General features: G+C 42.1%; 1 protein-coding gene across 2 annotated transcripts in view; it reads right to left on the reverse strand.

The window, feature by feature from the left end:
* ARAP3 (ArfGAP with RhoGAP domain, ankyrin repeat and PH domain 3) overlaps nt 1-21,211 on the reverse strand; it is an 83,176-nt gene that overhangs the window by 2,897 nt on the left and 59,068 nt on the right. For both annotated transcript variants that reach the window (XM_044274038.1, XM_044274037.1), the window contains exons 21-31: nt 17,990-18,095; nt 17,752-17,899; nt 15,454-15,522; nt 14,263-14,337; nt 13,442-13,556; nt 12,332-12,460; nt 11,742-11,875; nt 6,252-6,334; nt 2,658-2,693; nt 1,857-1,920; nt 1,153-1,290 (exon numbers count right to left, since the gene is read on the reverse strand). In XM_044274038.1, the coding sequence (XP_044129973.1) occupies nt 1,153-1,290; nt 1,857-1,920; nt 2,658-2,693; nt 6,252-6,334; nt 11,742-11,875; nt 12,332-12,460; nt 13,442-13,556; nt 14,263-14,337; nt 15,454-15,522; nt 17,752-17,899; nt 17,990-18,095 (1,097 nt within the window). The remainder of the gene's footprint in view (nt 1-1,152; nt 1,291-1,856; nt 1,921-2,657; nt 2,694-6,251; nt 6,335-11,741; nt 11,876-12,331; nt 12,461-13,441; nt 13,557-14,262; nt 14,338-15,453; nt 15,523-17,751; nt 17,900-17,989; nt 18,096-21,211) is intronic.

Consider the following 21,211-nt stretch of genomic DNA (forward strand, 5'->3'; position numbering starts at 1 on the left):
ATAAGGTATGAAAAAGGAACAGGCACTTTAAAGATATTTTTAGGAGGCTTGAAGAAAAAACGCCAGTTTACAGGAAGTTGAAGTGAAGTTTAAAGAGTTTCTGTCATCAGAAAAATTGTTATGTATCTGGCTGACACTAGCGATGTGCTAATGTCAGCAGAACATAACTGCGCCATCTCGTTTAGTATTCGGCGCAGTGAGTGAAGGATGCTCTCCTGCTGCCAGCTTCACTCACTGCGCCTGCGCCGAATACTAAATGGAATGGCGCAGGCGCATGATTTTACGGGCATAGAGCAGAACTAGGACGTCAATCAACTGGACATGGGCGTGCCAAAAGGTGACAGGACGGAGCCTCTAGTGTTGCAGCAACGCCCCACTAGCACCTAGAAGCTCATTTGCATATTATAAAAGTCATTATGTAGCACTAATGGTGGCAGGCAGGGAGACATAAGTCATACAGTTATGTTCTGCTGACATTAGCACATCACTAATGTCAGCCAGCTACATAATGATTTTTCTGAAACCCAAAAGGCCTATGTGATAGCAGGATATGACAGAATGCGAGCAAATGAGCTCTGGGATACGTAGACTTATGTGATTTGGAGCAGGTTTTCTCAGTATAAGGGCCCATTCAGACGTATGAATGAGTCCGCATCCGTTCTGCAATTTATTTTGTGTTAGACGTACAAAATGGTCTGAATGTAAGCCAGTTCGGAAGCTGTCTTACTTTTACAACTGGTGCTGTATTCGCCAAAGTTATGTCGGGGCCGACGACTCTTTCTAACTTCGGCAATACACTGCCAGTGACGGGGCTTTATTTAGACCAGCGTCTAAAATGTCGGTCTTAATAAATGTGCCCCTAGTCTCTAGTAATAGATTTTCAAGATGTTAAGTGCATGATGTCTGCTCTGGTAGACTTGCAGCTTTAACCCTTTAACGACCAGTGACAGATATATCCAGTGCTGAAAGACACCTAAACCTATGTTCAGAGGTGGATGCATTCATCACTGGGATCCTAAGAGCTTGGCAGAGGGCAATGAGATGAAGGAGGAGGAATAGGAGAAGCCCCGTGATTCTGCAGCAAGTGCTGACATGGCTGCCAAGGGACTAAGCTTCCTCTTCAGTTCTCACTATGAATGCAGTCAAACTTACCAGCTGCTGATTTGCAGAAACCATGGTGGTGTTGGTGTCATCTCCGCGAATTGGTACTAAGGGCATGGTGCCAAATTTTTGTTTTGTTACATCTGAGGAAGAGTGTCGCCTTAAAATCACAGGGCGGAGATCATCGTGCTGAAAAAAAACAAAGCAGGACATGCATTTTTTCCTTGTGGGGCCTCATGCACACTTCAATGGGGCCGCAAAAGATGCGGACAGCACATGGCATCCGTTGCTCCATTCCGTGGTCCGCAAAAAATATATAACATGTCCTATAATAGGCAGTTATATTAAATGCTGTTTGTGGCGTTCTGCAAATTGCGGAACGCACACACACGGACGCCATCCGTGTTTTGCGTATCCGCGGTTTGCGGACCGCAAAACACACAACGGTCGTGTGCATGAGGCCTAAAAGTGGTGTAAGAGTTCTTATGTTGTGTTTAGAGGGATTCTCCATTTTTGGCATGTCTGAAAGGATATGTGACAACGGCCAACTGACATATGTTACATAGGACACAGTGGCCGGCAGCAGCCACATTGAGCTACAGACTAGATGGGTGGCCATTGAAGTCTATGGAATTTATGGAAGGACTTGAGCAAGCACATCTGAGCGGAGAATATCCATTTGACCACATACGACTACTAGCCCTCACTATGTCGCAGCCATTATTTCCATTGATGAGAGTCCGCAGGGTTATTACCTGAGCCTTGAGAATGCTTGTGATCCAGTCCCACATCTCTGCTTGTGCGGCACAACATAAGCACCTGCAAAATGCAACAGATACACTTACATTGCAATGCCTCCCAATAATGGCCAATGACTGCCGATACTACAAGCTAATTACATGTGCGGGTTTCTTCTGGCAACAGATCATATGAAAACACCAACAGTATATAATCTAAAGTTGGTGCCCACTAGTCTAGGCTAATATAGAAACAACCCTTTCAAGGGTCATCAAGGATGTTTTAAAAAATATAAAAATAATGCTAGTCCTGTCCATGGTCTCTGTCCATTCAATGCATGTGAATATGGCTGAGATGCAATACCAGACACAGCCTATGGATAAAAGTGGCGCTGTTTCTGGAAAAAAGCATACCATTTTTTTTTTAAACAAATCCAGGACAACCTCTTTAAAGGGAGCCTGTCATTAGGATCTGAAGGCAGCTTGAGGTAGTACCAGGAATGTGCAGTCTTTAAAAAAAATAAAAATCGCTGCTGGGTTTGAAGTTTATCCCATTTTATACACTGGTATATAGAGAGCGCAAATTGCTGGTTCAGGGCTCATCTGTCTCCTAATGTGTTCCCTATCCCTCCTATATAGAATTGGTATACGCCTATGCAGCATATCCCTGCCACTAGCATATGGGGCAGCGTGATCTTACTGATAGTTTCCACTAAATAGAATCTCATTTAGCGTAGACTGCAAAAAAGATTTTTACATGAGATTATTGTTTGTGTAATCATTATGACAATTATTATTCTAATATATCACAATACTCACAACTGCTGTTTATCCATGTAGATTGTAAAGCCCCATCTAGTGGACAAATCAAGGAATTGCAGTTAGAACAGGTCAAAACCAGCAACTGTAATACTTCAACATTTATTTAGGCTTTATTTAAAGAGAAAGTAATATATATCTGAAATGAACAAATGTGATGACATTGTGAGACATAAGGCAATGAGTAGAGAGTATTCACTTGACAGAGGGTGTGTATGTGTTTAGAAATGTCATTGATAACGACTGAAGGGATTTGTGTGGGATTACAGAAAAGCGTCTGATTTTGCCCAGAAACATTGGCACTCTTGTCTATCTGCATTACCGAGTATCACTTGAATAGGGTTGACCTGCAATACCAATCAGATCCCATGGAGAAGAGACTCACTGTTTCTGGGCCCAGTGTCAGATAAAGTTCCTTGGGCCCACCAGAGGAAATGATTCTGAGGGCCCACCTTTCATGTATACAAGAAATACGCATGTCAGCTTTTACTAAATTTCTCCTATCACTGCACATGTAGGGCTCATCATCAATAAGACGTAATACGGTATATGGTTCAGAGGTGGACATGCAAAGGGCCCCTGTGCATGAATAGTATATGGACCCCGTTTTATGTAACGCTTGCTGAGCTGCTTTCTGGCAATTTATTTAATGGCGTACCAACTTCTCTTGTTTATTGCAATTCAGACAAAATGTAAAGAAATGAAAAGTGGGCCCCCAAATCTTGTAATAATGTAGTAACAACACAGTTCTATTCTGTCGATTCCGGCCCTCCCTCACAAATTTAGGCTACTTTCACACTAGCGTTTCTATTTCTATTGGGATCCGTCATAGAGTCTCAATACCGGGGGGAAAAAAAAAATTTTTTTGTCCCCTTTCATTGTCAATGGGGCCAAAATGTAACTGAACAGAATGGAATGCTCCAAAAAGCATTCTGTACCGTTTGGTTGCGTTCCCATTCCGGAGAGCAAACCGCAGCTTCTTTCCATCATAGAATGCGGAGCAAGACAGATCCGTCATGACCCACAATGACTTTCAGTGGTGTTCATGACAGATCCGTCTTGGCTATGTTAAAGATAATACAATCCGTTCATAGCGGATGCAGATGGTTGTATTATCAGTAGTGGAAGCGTTTTTGCTGAACCCTGTATGATCATCATACACACCCCAAAATGGTATTGTCAAAAACGACAGATCATCCCGCAAAAAATAAGCCCCCACACATCTCCGTACACATAACTATAAAAAAAATGATACATTTTATACAAAGTGAGTCCTGATGAGGCTTACTGAAGCTGGGCTTTCTGCAGTGAGCAGGCCTATAGAGGTCCCGAGCAGGGGTGCTGCTAGGGTTGCCACCATTCCCAACAAAAAATACTGGTTAAAGTTAAAAAGATTGGCATGGGTTAATACGGGTGTTATCTGATAATAGTTTACGTTTTGCTTAATTTTTTTTTCAATAAAATCAAACTTTTCACTGTTGGGCACACCCTGAGAATTAAATATTTATTTAGCCTCTATTTTTTAAATGATTCTGTGGGGATTTGAACTCACAACCATCTACATTAATGGCACGAACCTTAACCACTGAACTATAGAGCTCCATGTTAAATTACTGTAACTATGGCTAAAAACCCTCATAGTAGTTTCCCATGCATTATTCATTCATATATATCAGAATTATCTTTTTTTTTTATAATTACATATTTATTTTGTGCCATACATTACTAAAAAAATATAAAATAAAATACTTCTGCTGTAAGGCCACATTGAAGGCAAGGTTCTTGCCTTTAATGTGCATGGTTGTGAGTTTGAATCCCCACAGAAACATTTCGAAAATAGAGGCTAAATTAGACTTAAATACACAGGGTGTCCCCAAGCATACTGACAATGCTTGGGGATACCCCCTTCATGTTCATGGCACTGACTCCATACATGGACACAGCCATATGGAGTCAGAGCAGGGACTCCTAAGCTGGGAAGTCCCCCACTGTTCAGTGATCTGAAAGAGGCCCCTTAGAGGATCGTCCCGTTTGTCCCTGAGCAGAGTAGACATTAGGATCCAATGCTGTTTTCTTGATAAGATTTGGCGAACAACTTTTTCTACTGTGCAGATACACATATGGTACATCCCCCCTAATTTGGTTATATGTTCATTGATCAGCTCCAAATTGTCCTCTGCTTGTCCTTAGGGGGCACCATTCTATTAGAGGTCCATTGTTGCGTGAGAGCTTGGACCTCCTGGAGGATCCTCTGGTTCTCTGGGGGGACAGTCTCACCCTGCTTTTTCAAATCCTGGACAAGCCTATTAATTTGACTAATTAGATTTGGGACCCCACTCCATCAGTCAGAGTGGCGACCCACTATATTTAGTAGCTCTCACTCTAGAGGACCTGGTATCCATCTGAACATATTCGTTGCACGGGGAAAGGCTGCTTCCAAATATGTATGTAAGGGATGGATTGGGCTAATGAATTTCAATAAAGAAGTCTTGCCACTAGGATATGCTATCACATTATAATCAGTGAGGGTTCAATGTCTGGAGCCCCACCTATCCTGAAGATTAAGTGGCCACAGTACTGATTTAGTGCTATCTTGTACTTTATCCCTAGACACCTGGCTGTGCAGGAAACTGCTGTCCGTCCCATTAACTTGAATGGGCCCATGCAACAATGCCCTTGGACACTGAGGTCCAGGAAAAAACACTAAAGAAGATGTGGCTCCATCATACTTAGACTCGTTGGGAAACCAACTGGTGAAGGCATATTGGAGCAAAACGCAAAAAGTAGTGGATTGTTCATGAGACATGGGGGGTTGGAGACCATGCAAGAGCAATCAAACTGTTCTTAGAAATGGGAGCTCTGCTGTCTGTGTCTATCCCTTTATCTGTGCACAGAAAAAAGCTACGGGTGGGAAATGAAACGTTGCAGAGGACACGAATATAATAATGCACTAGTCCTCTGTATTTACTAGCTGTTACCAATGATGAAGGTCTGGATCGCATGCACTGACCTTCTTGGCTAAATTACCCAGGTCCTGCTTTCTTCTGTTACTACCATGTCTGTGCACAGATGGTAAATTCATTACAATGGTTGGGCGCTTGTTCAAAGAAAATGATATATCCAAACCAGATAAGCCCTTAACGATACAGGGGTGATATATAAAAGTTATTGTACAGGAAACCAATCTCATACTTGCTGATGTTTTCTGGCAGGTGAAAGCAGACTGGTTGCTATTGTTTGTTCTTACTTTTGGGTTTTTCATGATTTTCATCCATGCTGTCAATTTCATAAGAAATTCTATCTTGTCTACACGCAAGTTTTGCTTGGGAAGTCACATACCAGGTAATAAAGGCAGAAATGTCTGGTGACAGCTGAGTACAGGCGATCACCTATGTCTGGCAGTCCCATAGAGTAGAATGGAAGGACAGCGAGCGTGGGAGAACGCAGGGTCCCAGTTCTCATGATCAGACTCCCACTGATCACTTATCCCCTCTCCATTGGATAAACCTTTGTAATGGGTCAACCCTTTAAACATATGATAAATGCGATTCATTGACCATTATGAAGGCAGCATGTAATAAAGGAAACACTTACGGGGTCGGAGGTTTCAGCTTTTTCCGAATCCCCATGTAAATTTTGGCATTTTCGAGTGACCATTCTCTTTCTGGCCTGGAACTCTGTAAGATAAAGAAAAAAAAAAAAATTCAGCACATATATACAGTGGGATGCGAAAGTTTGGGCAACCTTGTTAATCGTCATGATTTTCCTGTATAAATCAGTGGTTGTTACGATAAAAAATGTCAGTTAAATATATCATATAGGAGACACACACAGTGATATTTGAGAAGTGAAATGACGTTTATTGGATTTACAGAAAGTGTGCTATAATTGTTTAAACAAAATTAAGCAGGTGCATAAATTTGGGCACCACAAGAAAGAAATGAAATCAATATTTAGTAGATCCTGCTTTTGCAGAAATTACAGCCTCTAAACGCTTCCTGTAGGTTCCAATGAGAGTCTGGATTCTGGTTGAAGGTATTTTGGACCATTCCTCTTTACAAAACATCTTTAGTTTATTCAGGTTTAATGGCTTCCGAGCATGGACAGCTCTCTTTAAAGGGGTTGTCCAAGTTATATTTATTGATGACCTATCCTTAGGATAGGTCATCAATATCAGATCGGAGGGGGTCCGAAACCCTTTAAGTCACACCACAGATTTTCATTTATATTCAGGTCTGGGGACTGAGATTGCCATTCCAGAACATTGTACTTGTTCCTCTGCATAAATGCCTTAGTGGATTTTGAGCAGTGTTTAGGGTCGTTGTCACTGATTCCTGGACATTGGTCTCCAGAATCTGCTGATACTGAGTGGAATCCATGCGTCCCTCAACTTTGACAAAATTCCCAGTCCCTGCACTGGCCCCACAGCCCCACAGCATGATGGAACCACCACCATATTTTACTGTAGGTAGCAGGTGTTTTTCTTGGAATGCTGTGTTCTTTTTCCTCCATGCATAACACCCCTTGTTATGGCCAAATAACTCAATTTTAGTTTCATCAGTCCCCAGCACCTTATTCCAAAATGAAGCTGGCTTGTCCAAATGTGCTTTAGCCCACCTCAAGCGGCATTTTTTGTGCTGTGGGCGGAGAAAAGGCTTCCTCTGCATCATTCTCACATACAGCATCTCCTTGTGTAAAGTGCGCCGAATGTTTGAACGATGCACAGTGACTCCATCTGCAGCAAGATGATGTTGTAGGTATTTGGTGCTGGTCTGTGGGTTGACTCTGACTGTTCTCACCATTCGTCGCTTCTGTCTATCCGAGATTTTTCTTGGTCTGCCACTTTGAGCCTTAACTTGAACTGAGCCTGCGGTCTTCCATTTCCTCAATATGTTCCTAACTGTGGAACAGTACATGGATGACATCTGTGTGCTGTCCGTTTTTTTTTGCGGACCCATAGAAGTAAATGAGTCAGTGAGCAATCCTCAGAAAATGCGAAACGAATATAAAATGCAGTCGTGTGCATGAGGCCTTATCTAAGATTGATCTTCAGCACTTAAAACCTTCTCTATGGTAAAACAAGTGATATCAGTAATGAGATATTAGACGCTTTACTAACTACTGCCATCAGAGGGCAGCATCACTTTTCTGCACTGTGCATCCTCCTCACAGGAATGTAAGGATGACATGACAGGTCTGTAGCCACTTTATGAATGCAAAAGTCACCAGATTTTGGAATTACTTGGTATTCTCTGGGCACTGTTTGACATTATTTCAAAGTATCACTTTGAGACAGTTATGCCATATGCAGCAGTGGCACTATTTTGGCGTTATTTGTCTCTATATTATTATTATTATTTATTATTAAAGCACTATTCATTCCATAGCGCTGTACATATGAAAAGGGGTAAACATACATAATACAGACAATTGCACTAATCATAAACAAGAGTTACAAACTGGTGAGAGGGCCCTGCCCGCGAGGGCTTACAATCTACATGGTATGGGAGAAGGACACAGTAGGTGCAGGTGAAGTTGGTCATGGCGGTATAGAGGCAGCAGGGTCACTGGTTGTAGGCTTGTCTGAAGAGGTGGGTTTTCAGGTTCCTGTAGGTGAGAGTCTGATATGTTGGGGTAGTGATTTCCAGAGTGTGGGGAATGCACAGGAGAAATCTTGAAGGCGATTGTGGGAAGAGGTAATAAGAGGAGAGGAGAGAAGAGAAGGAGGTCTTGTGAGGATCGGAGATTGCGTGTGGGGATGTATCGGGAAAGTAGCTCAGAGATGTAGGGAGGGTACAGGTTGTGGACGGCCTTGTATGTATTTGTTAGTATTTTGAACTGAATTCGCTGGGCAATGGGGAGCCAGTGAAGGGATTGGCAGAGGGGAGAGGCAGAAGAGTAACAGGATGGGAGGTGGATTAGTCGGGCAGCAGAGTTGAGGATAGATTGGAGGGGTGCAAGAGTGCTAGATGGAAGGCCACAGAGGAGAATGTTGCAGTAGTCTAGGAGGGAGATGATGAGGGCATGTACAAGCATTTTCGCAGATTCAAAGTTAAGGAAAATGCGGATGCGGGAGATGTTTTTGAGTTTAAGGTAGTGGAAAGGGCTTGGATGTGCGGTCGGAAGGAGAGGGCAGAATCCAAGGTCACTCCAAGGCAGCGGACTTGGTTGACCGAGGAGAGTGTGCAGCCATTGATCGTGATAGATAGGTCTGTTGGGGGGGGTTGAGCAAGATGGGGGAAAGATGATGAACTCTGTTTTATCCATGTTAAGTTTTAGAAGGCGAGAGGAGAAGGATGATATGGAAGATAGGCATTGTGTGGATTCTGGATAGTAAGGTGGTGATATCTGGACCAGAGAGGTAGATCTGTGTGTCGTCAGCATAAGAGTGATACTGAAAGCCATGGGACTCTAGGAGATGTCCCAGGCCAAAAGTGTAGATAGAGAAGAGCAGGGGTCCTAGGACAGAGCCTTGCGGGACACCAACAGAGAGGGAATGAGAGGAGGAGGTGGTGGTGCGAGAGTGGGAGACGCTAAACGTCCGGTCTGTGAGGTATGATGTGATCCAGGAGAGGGCCAGTTCAGTGATGCCAAGAGATGAGAGAGTTTGCAACAGAAAGGAGTGATCGACAGTGTCAAAGGCAGAGGACAGGTCAAGGAGAAGGAGGACAGAGTAATGTTTTTTGTTTTGGCTGTTAGTAGGTCATTGGTGACTTTGGTAAGGGCAGTCTCAGTCGAGTGGTGGGGTCGGAACCAGATTGTAGGCGGTCAAAGAGGGAGCAGGAGGAGAGGTGAGAGGACAGTTCAGAATGGATATGTTGTTCAAGTAGCTTTGAGGCATACGGAAGAAGTGATATGGGGCAATAACTGGACAAAGAAGATGTGTCAAGTGAAGGCTTTTTGAGGATGGGTGTAATGGTAGCATGTTTAAAAGCAGAGGGGAAGACACCAGAGGTTAGTGATAGGTTAAAGAGATGAGTTAGGGCTGGGATAAACACTGTGGTGAGGTTAGGGATGAGGTGGGGTGGGATTGGGTCAAGTGCACAGGTGGTGAGATGTGATCTGGAGAGTAGAGTGGATAGTTTTTCTTCTGTAATGGTGGAGAAGCGGGTTTTGGTAGAAGAGGACCGAGCAGTTGTGTAAAGGGTCTGTGGGGAATGTGTACTGAAGCTTTCTCTGATGTTGACTATCTTTTGTTTGAAGTATTTGGCAAAGCCCTCAGCTAAGAAGAGAGGAGAGGGTGGGGGCGCTGGGGGACAGAGAAGGGAGTTAAAAGTGTTAAAATTGTAAAGTTGTTTAGGGCTGTGGGCCAGGGAAGATATGAGAGTAGACAAGTAGGCCTGTTTTGCATCAGCGAGTGAGGATTTTAATATGAGGAGGGATTGCTTGTATGCGGTGAATTGATCTTTATAATTGGATTTCTTCCATCGCAGCTCAGCAGCCCTGGAAGCTTGTCTGAGTTTTTTGGTCAAGTTGGTGTGCCAGGGTTGTCTGTTGATTTTTTGGATTTTGTTGTGTGTAAGGGGGGCAACAGTGTCCAGAGCTGTACTTATGGTGGTGTTATATAGGGTGGTGGCAGCATCTGGGTCTTGGAGGGAACAGTCACAGTATGCTTCTATGTGGGCACTGCTTGTCACTATGGAGCACATTGAGGGTACTGTTTGCCTTTATGGGCATTCTATGACAATCCTTGGCAATGTATGGCACTAGGTGGGCTCTATATATATATATATATATATATATATATATATGGAAAAAGAAACATTAATTGTGCAGGGACAAACACTGGTAAACATGTGGCTCAATGAGATATTGCTGTATGCCTTTATTTCATCTGAATAGCAGTTAGCTCTTTACTCATGCCTCAAGGCTGATCATAAACAATGGGGTTAAGAGCCTAAAAGGGGGTTCATTACATGTTTTCTTTGGATAGGTCATCAGTATCTGATCGGTGGGGATCCCGGATCAGCTGTTTGAGAAGGTAGCGGCACTACTCTGAGCAGCTTCCTGCAGACCAGTGACATTACGTCTATGTCACGTGTACTGAGCGCTGCTCAGCCCCATTGACATGAAACAGTCTTGACGTCACTAGCCTGAAGGAAGCAGTGAGAAGGCCACGGCGCTACTAGGAGTGACCCTGCCTTCTCAAACAGCTGAGTGGTGGGGTCCCAGGTGGGCTCCTTCGGGCAAAAAAATAAAATTAAGCTAAACATCTAATGGCACCAGATGTTTCAGGGTGATTGCCCCTCAGTGCAGAGCAGAGACTATTTGCTTAAGTAGGTGATAGGCCTTGGTCACGATTCAGGAGGTAATATTCCTCCTTAGAGAGTGCCTAGTGGGTGTAAGGAGTCTTATAGGCCAGGCAATGCTCCTTTGGGAAAAAGAAAAGAGCTAATTCACATACATTTTTCCTAGAGGAGCGTTGCCTGGCCTATAAGGCTCCTTACACCTACTCAGCACTCTCCATAAGGAGATATAGTACCCCCATATTGAAGTCAAGGAGACGGTCCTATCAGTGACTGACATCCTTCACTCTATGACTGTGCATACAGAGAAAACTGTCAATCACTGATAGGACCGCCTCCTGGACTTCAAAGCCCAGAAAGAGCAGGAAATTAAATGCAAGTTATACTGAAGTTTCCCATATTATTATATATTAATTTTCTCAGCCCCTCCTGCTCTATAATGTCACATTAAGTTTTAGACCTATTTGTGAGATAAATATGCCAGAAAGAATAATCCACTGGGTCCTGTTTGACAAGGGAGTGTGGTTTAGCAGAAAAGAGGTCAGCGCACCAAGTGCAACAAAGTTTAGGCAAAGTAAGCCAACAAATAGTGAAAGAATACTGCTTAGCCATGCAGCAAATGTATCATCCAGCTTGAGGCACTGTGATAAATTTGGCACATCTTTAGACGGTTTATATTTTAGACAGTATATGTAAATCTGCCCCAGTATTTGTAAGTCAAAAGAGTGGAACTGGACTTGTTCTGTGCTTTGAACCCATTGCTGGTGTTGGCTAAATACTGACAGAGTAAAAGTAGTTCATATATTGTAAAAAGCCCAAATTCTAGATTATTGCATACCTTTTTCTCTTTAAGAAGCAGCAGCTTGCGATCCCTGATCACAAAGTATCTGTCCTGGAACTTACTGCCCAGCAGCTTCGGAGATTCCTCTCTGCACTTCAACAATCCACATTTTGGGCTCTCTCTTTTTGCACCTAACAAGAATTTCTTGTTAATTCAGGAAAATTAATGAGGCTTATTACTACATCTGATCTATTTTGTGAGTTACCATCCTAACAAATTATTTGTATAAATTAAAAGGGGTTGTCCGCGATGGGACAAAGTCTAGCTGGGCAAGGGGTAATTGTATAAAAATAAAAGACTCGATACTCACCTGCTTGGAGTAATGGGTCTTTTATTTATACAACTTCCCTCCCCTTCCTCTTTGCTAGATTTTACCCAGTCTCCGACATACCAATGAATGCACCTACATCTATGATTAGCCATTTGTGTCAGCCAGCAGCAAACTGTACAGTCTTTCTATAACAGTAATGTTATAGTAAATACTGTGACCTGCAAATGCAATGTTACTGAAGGCTCCTAGTGGTTCTCCCAAAATGTCACCTCTGAAACCCTCCTTACCACAAGTATATCATACAGCTGGAAATTACCTGTGAACAGACAACTTCCTTCACCAAAGGACATCTTCTTTACTAGCAGAAATGCAGAACTGGGCTCAGCCAACTTGCACCACTGTAGAGCTTGCTCTAGGACCCTCTCCTTCGGGTGTAAAGGTCTCTCTAGATAAAGATAATAGGGGAATAAATGTGGGAACATACTCACATGCATAGAAAGCACTCCTGACATCAAATCCCTATTATGACCTGCAGAGATGTAACGTATACTTCCAATGCAAAATTTGTAACATGGCCCCCACCTACATAGAACTTTGGGCCCCTACAGGTTCCAGGACCTGCATGTGACTGCTACCTCTGCACCCTCTATGACCACACCCCTGCCTGTACCTTTATCAATCTATATCTATTCTTAGGCTAACTTCACACTTGCTATCCGACAGACTGCCGGTGTTCTCCAGATCTGGCATTGCTGGATAGTGCCGCATGCCCGCCAGACCCCATTAACTGTAATGGGATCCAGCAGCTCCCCAGCGTAGATGCAGACATTCACTGTGCGCAGCAGTATTTGTCCAGCCGAATCTCAGCCAGATCCCATTACAGTCAAAGAGGTTTGGTGGGCATGTGGCACTATTTACCTATGCCGGATACAGAACAGCCGCCCGGTAAGCTTTGCTGCAAGTGTGAAGTTAGCCTTACTCCATTATTATTTCATAAGGTAAGTAAGGTAGAATCTTTAAAAGGGTTTTCTGGTTTCAGAATATTGATGTCCTATTATCAGATTCTCAACACCCCCTGCTGATCAGCTGTGAATTCATGGAAAGTGGTGCAGCCTCTTCCTTGTTTCTATCGATCCATCTACCTACACACATGCAAGTAGATGGACCGATGTGAACGCTGATAAGGCCACAGCAGTCGCTTAAGTTCTGCAGCCTCTTTCGAACAGCTGATCAGTGGGGATGCCAAGAGTTGGATACCATCGATCTGATATTAATTGCCTATCCTAAGGATAGGTCATTCATATTCTGAAAAAAAACAACTAACTAAACTAACTAAACGGGGAGAGTACAAGACTACTAGGATAAAGTTATTTTTATAGTTCTAAGTTATCTCAATAAAATGTGATAAATAGAGATCATCGCTTACCAAGTTCTCCATTTTCAAACACTTCAAAGGTCAACCAGATGTCCATGCTGGCTGGAATATTCCGCATATCCAGTACCTGATTGGTGAGTTCTTCAGCGGTCATGACTGGAGAAACCTAAGTGGGAATGACATTTCAGTAGCATGACTCATATGGCAAATTCTTTTATTAAACCAGCTACACTGGAACAGAGCACCCTGCCGTGGGCCACTGCTGAGACTTTACTTTGCATCACCTGTGGCTCTATAGAGATATGGTGACATGGTGATGAGGCAGCAACAGGGTGATTTGCATCTTTTTATGTAATCAGAGAAATCAATGCTAAAGGAGCTTTAAAGTACTATATTGTGGCCTTTTATTTCTGGAAATTCTAGGTGGTCCATAATCTGTTGAAGCATAATCAATAAACTAAGGGTGTTACAGGAGGCCAGGCCATCACGAACAGTGGCCTCCACTTTCATTTATGACAGCTGATACTCCACTAAGGTCAGCCCTGGAATACACTCTAATTTCATGACAGAACATAAAGTTACAGGGGATGTCCCGCCATAACAACTTAGGTGATAAGTATCGGATCAGCGGAGTCCGATTCTGGAAACCTCACTGATCATGAGAATAGGGATCCTTTAGTCCTCTGGAGATAGACAAGTAACCACTAATTGTTATGGTGGGACAACCCTTTTAAAGGGCACTATACAAATACCTAAACTCCTTTAGTAAGCTGTGTCATTAGATGCATGCCAACAACACAGGAGATGCAGAGCAAGTGACAATTGTATTATTGAAGATGTGTCACATTTTAAGTGGTTGCATAATTACTGACCTTTAAGGTGAGACAACAATCTTGCTCCTTCTTCTCTAAGTAAACCTCTATAATGAGATCTCCAGCTTGTGACAGCTATGGAGGGGAGAGAAAACAGCAGCTGAACTTTGTGTCTTATTGCATTCATTGAAGAGTGGTTTTCTTCATACATTAAGGCCTCTTGCAGACGAGCGTGCCGGATTCAGTCCTGATGCGTTGCGGGCGGGTTCAGGGAAACCCGCACGAGTTTGCATGCAATTTGTCTGCTATTGCGTTGTTCAGTTTTTCTGCATGAGTGCAAAGTGTTTTAATGCGTTTTGCACGCGCGTGATAAAAAACTGAATGTTGGTACCCAGACCTGAACCCGGAATTCTTCACTGAAGTTAGGGCTTGGGTTCGGTGTTCTGCAGATTTTATTATTTTTCATTATAACATGGTTATAAGTGAAAATAATAGCATTCTTAATACAAAATGCTAAGTAAAATTGTCCATTGAGGGTTAAAAATTATTCACCTCATCCACTTGATCGCGCAGCCATTATCGTCTTCTTTCTTCCTCTTGCAGGACCTGCAAAAGGACCTGCACTGACATCACCGCGCTCACCACGTGGTGAGCGCAATGCCATCAGCTCAGGTCCTTTTGCAGGTCCTGCAAGAAGAAGAAAGAAGACGATAACGGCTGTGGATGAGGTAAGTTTTTTATTTATTTTTTAACCCTCAATGGACATTTTACGTAGCATTCTGTATTAAAGAATGCTATTATTTTCCATTATAACCATGTTATAATGGAAAACAATAAAGTAAATGGACTTTAATGGGGTCCCGGGGCTTATCCCTATTTATTAACATCATCTCCTTAGCAACCATCCATGAAAATCGCATTGCATCTGCACTTGCTTGCGCATGCAATGCGATTTTCACGAAACCTCATTCACTACTATGGGGGCTGCGTTGGTTGAAAAACACAGAATATAGAACATGATGCGATTTTCACGCAACGCACAAGTGATGCTTGAAAAACACTTCTCATGTACACAGCCCCATTAAAATGAATGGGTCAGGATTCAGTGCGGGTGCAATGCGTTCACGTCACGCATTGCACCCACGGGGAAAACTCGCCCGTGTGAAAGGGGCCTTAGCATCTGATAACTCAGCAGAGAAAAGAAAATATCAGAAGTCAGATGTGCCCAGCACCAACTCTACTGCTCGTTACCTGGACGTCTTTCCAAGTAGTAATGAGGCTATTTTCTAAATCCATCTGTGTTACTTGCTCTTCATCAATCTGAAAGAGAATATCTATGTCAGTGCAGGCTAGAATCTCTGATGAAACTGGGCAGCCCATAATTGCTTCAGCTTCTAAATAAGAAATACATGCATACAATGCAGGCCCAGGAACGTTTTGAACTTTAGATCTTTTCATATACAAATGTAGCAGAGATGATCTGCCTGTTCAAGGGAACTTGTCATATTGTAAATGTAGTCCTCTGCAGGAACGTTTGCCTGATTGTATGCGAATCTGAGAATACATACAGCTTATGCCGCTGTATGGAATTTGATACTGGACATGTGCATCCTGCACTTTCTTCTGTCCCTATTATTAAAATGCCTATTCTTGTCTGCAAAATGGACAAGAGTAAGACAGTTCTACAATTTGTGCAACCGTTGCGCATTTTTTGCGGCCCCATAGAAATAAATGGGTCCGTGTCCGATCCGCAAAAAATGCTAAAATACTAAAAATGTGGTTGTGTGCCTGAGGCCAGGATAGGGTTATAACTAATAGTTAGCTGCCCCACTCTTGCAGCCCTCAAAACCAGGAGCTCAGCAATTTAAAGCACCTGTCAGCAGCTGTGTACAGTATAATAGTAGATGAAGTAAATGGAAATGACAAGCATGTGTGCCATATTCACAAAGTATCTGGCACTTGTCTTGTCACTTTGGTGTCTGGTCCAACATATTGCAAATATGTGAAAAAAAAGTGTCTGTATCATCCAACCCCAAACAATTGTTTATTTGTTGTTGTTTTTTTTTTTTACGCCGTTCACTTGATGGGGTAGATCATGTGATATTTTTGTAGAGCCACTTGTTACAGATGCGCCAATACCAAATATGTCTATTTATTTTATTTTTTTACATTTTACACAATAACAGCATTTTTAGAAAAATAAATCATGTTTTTGTGTTGCAATTTTCCTAGAGCCATATTTTAAAAAAAATTCTGGCTATGGTCTTGTCTTGGGGCTAATTTTTTGTGGTATCAGGTGATGTTTTTATTACTACCATTTTGGGGTACATCCGACTTTTGATCGATTAACATTATGGGCCAGATTTATCATGACTCTGACAGCTCACTCCACTTTCACATATGGCTAAAGTCAGTTTTAGCCAAGTCAGATTTATGATCGGCCCTTTAAGACTGTAATAAATGTGGTTTGACGGTAGCAGTTTATCCGTCAGTAAGCAGCTTTACAAAAGTCGCACGTCTTTACGAAAAAGTTGCATGTTCTATTAAAAAGTCTCATAAGATTAGCATGGTCCTCACTGGAGTGAAATTGCTATTTTTTTTGCGACTTTTTAAATAGTCGCAATAATAAATCTGTCTAGAGATTAATTTACATAAGAAAACACGCCCACTTTCAGAAAACTGGCGAGCATAGTGCAGAGCAGAAAAAAGTTGCAAACTTTGGAACAGTTTTAGCGATTGCGCAAATTTTTGGGACTTTTTCACTCCATTATTCTGACTTGAGCTAATGATAAATCTGGTCATATGTTTTTGGGGAGGTGAGGTAAATAAAAAAAGCTGTTTTGGCTAATGTTTATTTATTTAAATTTTTTCACCATTCACCTGATGGGATAAAAGATGTAATATTTTTATAGAGCCGGCTGTCACAGTCGCGGCAATACCAAATATGGGTTTCAATGGGTTCGCAAATCCGGAGATGCGGAATAGAAGCAAGGAACAGAACACTACGGAAGCAATACGGAGTGCTTTCTGGGGTTCCGTTCCGTGCCTCCGCACCGCAAAAAGATAGAATTTGCTCTATCTTTTTGCGGAACGGAGGGATTGCGGACCCATTCAAGTGAATGTGTCTGCGATCCCCATTCAAGTGACTGGGTCTGCGATCCCCATGCGCCTGCCCCACGGAAGGTGCCTGTGCATTGCGGACCGCAATTTGCAGTTCACAGCAAGGGCACAGGACACCAACGGTCGTGTGAATGAGCCATAACCCCCATTTTTTTTCTTTGTAATCCAAGAGTTTACAAAATCGGGTGGTAATCCAAGAGTTCACAAAATCGGGTGTAACTCTAAAGAATGGGACTCTCAATTTGGGACTCCCCTTTATGATGTCTACATGCTCTAATAGGTAATATGGCCAGGGGTTCTCTTCATGAGAAAAACCTTTTAAATGCATTATTTTATACCTTCTCTTGGTCTCGTGTCACACAAATGAGATATATTGTCTGACCAATAGACTCCAACACCCAATAAATGACAAACAAAGACTTCACTTACACAGAAGACACTGGCATAGTTGTCTATCAAATCCTCCATTATCTTCACCTCGTGTTCTCCTTTTCCTTCGGTCTGAAATAAGCTGGGAGCAAACAACAGTGACAGATTCTTGGTGCACATCTGGTTTAAGTCTGCACATTTCTGGACCCTAGCACATAAAGAATGGAAGAGAAGTGAATATACAGAAACGGTAGATTGGATACAGAAAGCATCAGATTATATTTGTGAAGCTCATTACCGATAGAGGTGACCAATCAGTGCGGCCAGTGTAGCTCGGTTGACTTTGGGAAGATGGTTTATTAACTCCATATACTTCTCCAATCTCTTTGCCTTTTCAGTGTGTTCTGAAAAAAATGTATATGGTTTCGTTTTTTAATAAAGAAAAAAACATCCAGTTTCCAGGACATGATGGAGTTCAACCACCTTTCATACAGGCCATGAGAGCTGCGTCTAGAGCCTTATCTGCATGTTTAGTGTATAGGATTAAGCTGGCCATAAACGTTTAATACCAATGTGTATTTATGCCTCCTGACTTTCCCTGGACAGCAGATGTTAGGGGAGATAAGGATTTTAAGGAGGTGTCCATCACCTATCACAAGAATGGGATCCTTTGTCCTGCATTCATGGAGGCAGGTTGCAGGTCCCCTTTGGGATTACTATATACTGCATGGACTGTAAATTCAGATTGTAAATAGTTAAAAATTAGTGCCCTCACCAAGAGACTGTAAGGCTACCTGCACACAGGAATTTCCTGCTGATGCGACTCATTTATGATGAGGCTCAGGCATTATCATAAATTAAATCACTGGCGCTTACTCCTCTATACTATATTCCTATCGCCACGGTACCGCAGCAGTATCGCCACTACTGCACAGAGACACAAAATAGCAAAAGTAATATGGTTCCGTGTGATGCTATGTCAAACTACTCAACACCATTAACAGAAGTGGCTGTACAAACACTGCACTCTCACCAAGTATGTAAATGCATACCTGCTTCAAAATTCTTAGATTTGACCATTTATATAGCGAAAAACAGAATATGCACTAAAACCTATGATAAACCGACAGATGTGAATAGCTTTATTTCCCCAGTTAATTTATGCGAATAAAAAGGAACTGCACACAAAGGGAGGACTATGAAAGAAAGCAGAGGTATTACAATGTAAATTTGAAGCTAAAGGGTACAACAGGGGCAAACTGATAGAACAAAAAATGGAAGTGGCTGATCTGGAAAGACAGGAGTTAATTAAAAATAATAATAAAAAAAAGTGAAGATAAAAGAGAGAATGAGGAGGGAGAGCATTTTGAAATACCACCAATAATCACACAATATAACCTCCAGACTAAGATGCTTAAATACATAATTAAAAAACTTTGGGACATTCTGAAAAAAAACTAAATAATTGTGATTATATCCCAAAAGTTCCAAAACGTATATATAGGAAAGCCAGAAATGTGGGAAACATAGCGGCACCAACAAATAAATGTGTAAACACGCAGAGTAATGTCTCTGAAGTGAAAGAAGCAATAAAGGTTTTTCCATGTGGGGTCTGCGATGTATGAAAAAGTTGAAAACCACAAAAAAATCTGGAAAAAATATACAAGTGAAAAATAGTGAAGTACAACCGTGTATGAAATAAGAGATTACATTACATGGAAAAGTCGTGGGGTTGTTAATTCATTAACTTGTCCATGTAACACCTGCCAAGGATTCCAATGTTGAAGCACGGAACAGCTCCTTCACCCGAGCTGGGAGCAAGCAAAGCGATATATAAAAAAGGAAGATGCTTGTCTTGATGGTAATCCAAAGGCACTTTATTCGATATTCAATATAAAAACATCCAGGTACAAAGTCTTGCATTCCGTACCTGGATGTTTTTATATTGAATATCGAATAAAGTGCCTTTGGATTACCATCAAGACAAGCATCTTTTATATATGTAACAAAATGTACATCGGGCGAACAAAAAGAGCGCTGAATAAAAGAGTGGGGAACATATTTATAATATCCACAGAAAATATGATGGTCACCCCCTGTCTCGACACTATAAGGAAAAACATCGGGGTTTGAGTGTGGGCACTTCATTTAGCGGGACAGAAATTGTTAGGAAAGACGGGGGGGGGGGGGGGGATTTTATTTTAAAAAAAGTCTAAACCAGAAACAGGCTGGATCTTTAACTTAGGCTCCTTTCACATCACGTTTCTCCTTTCCATTCTCCGTCTCCGTTGAGGAGCAGGAGAACGAAAGGACGGATTCTGCAGATAACTGAGACCTAACTAAGCGTAACGGAGCCTAAAGACCCCATAAACTATAATGGGGTCCATTCGGTGTCCGCTCAGAACATGATTTTTGAGCGGAGACGAAAGTCCTACATGCATAATGTGTCTTCTGCGGTATTGTGTGATTGCTGTGGTGTAGATGTAGATCAATACTCAAAAAAGCTTTTACACCTCAACAAACTGAAATGTCCCCTTGGCCTCTTGAAATGCAGAGGGGCACATAAGTAAGCCAAGCTAAAAGCAAACAAAATAAATGAACAAACATAAAATGAATTTAGGAGAAGAGAAATGAGCAAGCTGGCGGAGAATTCCAGTACTTCGTTTTTCTAATTTCATGGCTTACTGAACAGTACTTCAGTTTTATGGTAACTTGCAAATTGATTCCTGAGGAGGACAAATTGAGCAATTCAGTAACAAGACTCTGGACATTATGTATAGAAAACTAGTGATCTGAAGAGGTCTCCGCAGTAAAACAGCCCAAGTGATCTGACAGAGGGACTCGGCGACAAACCTACTTTCTTCTAGGACACCAGGAACCATCAGCCAGGTTTTATTGCTCAGTTTTCAATGTTTCAATGTGCATTCAGGGTACTAAAAGGCTATATAGCAGGTCCTTAAAATGTTTACTAGTTACGGTAACTTATTTGTTCTTGACGTGACAAAAACCACATTCATCTGTCCCCAATCCTGCCTGACATTTCTCTTATTTCAGCCTTGTCATAGCGCACTATGTGGATCCAGGTCATTCGCCACATAAACATTTACACACAAACACATAACTGTCATTATTCAAGCTGGTCTCCATTGATGTAACTGGCCTTTTAACACTTCTTTTCTGTTCAGATGACATTACAAGATATTGTCATGTGTCCCATCTCTCCATAAATTTGCATGCTTTGGCTAAGGCTGCTGCCAAACGTTTAGTCTTTTTGATGTAGATTTTGAAGCCAAAATCAAGAGTGGATCATATCAGGAGAGAAACTATCAAGGGCAGCTACAACTTCCATATTTTTCAACCGGATTCGTTCATAACTGATGCAGATGGTTGTATTATCAGTAACGGAAGCGTTTTTGCTGAACCCTGCCGCATCCAGTAAAAACGCTAGTGTGAAAGTAGCCTAAATCAAATTACAACAGCCAGAAAAGCAGGAGGAAGGCAGAGTCTCCATGCACCCTCA

The sequence above is a fragment of the Bufo gargarizans genome, unplaced genomic scaffold (assembly GCF_014858855.1).
Source record: "Bufo gargarizans isolate SCDJY-AF-19 unplaced genomic scaffold, ASM1485885v1 original_scaffold_1406_pilon, whole genome shotgun sequence".
Lineage (NCBI taxonomy): Eukaryota > Metazoa > Chordata > Amphibia > Anura > Bufonidae > Bufo > Bufo gargarizans.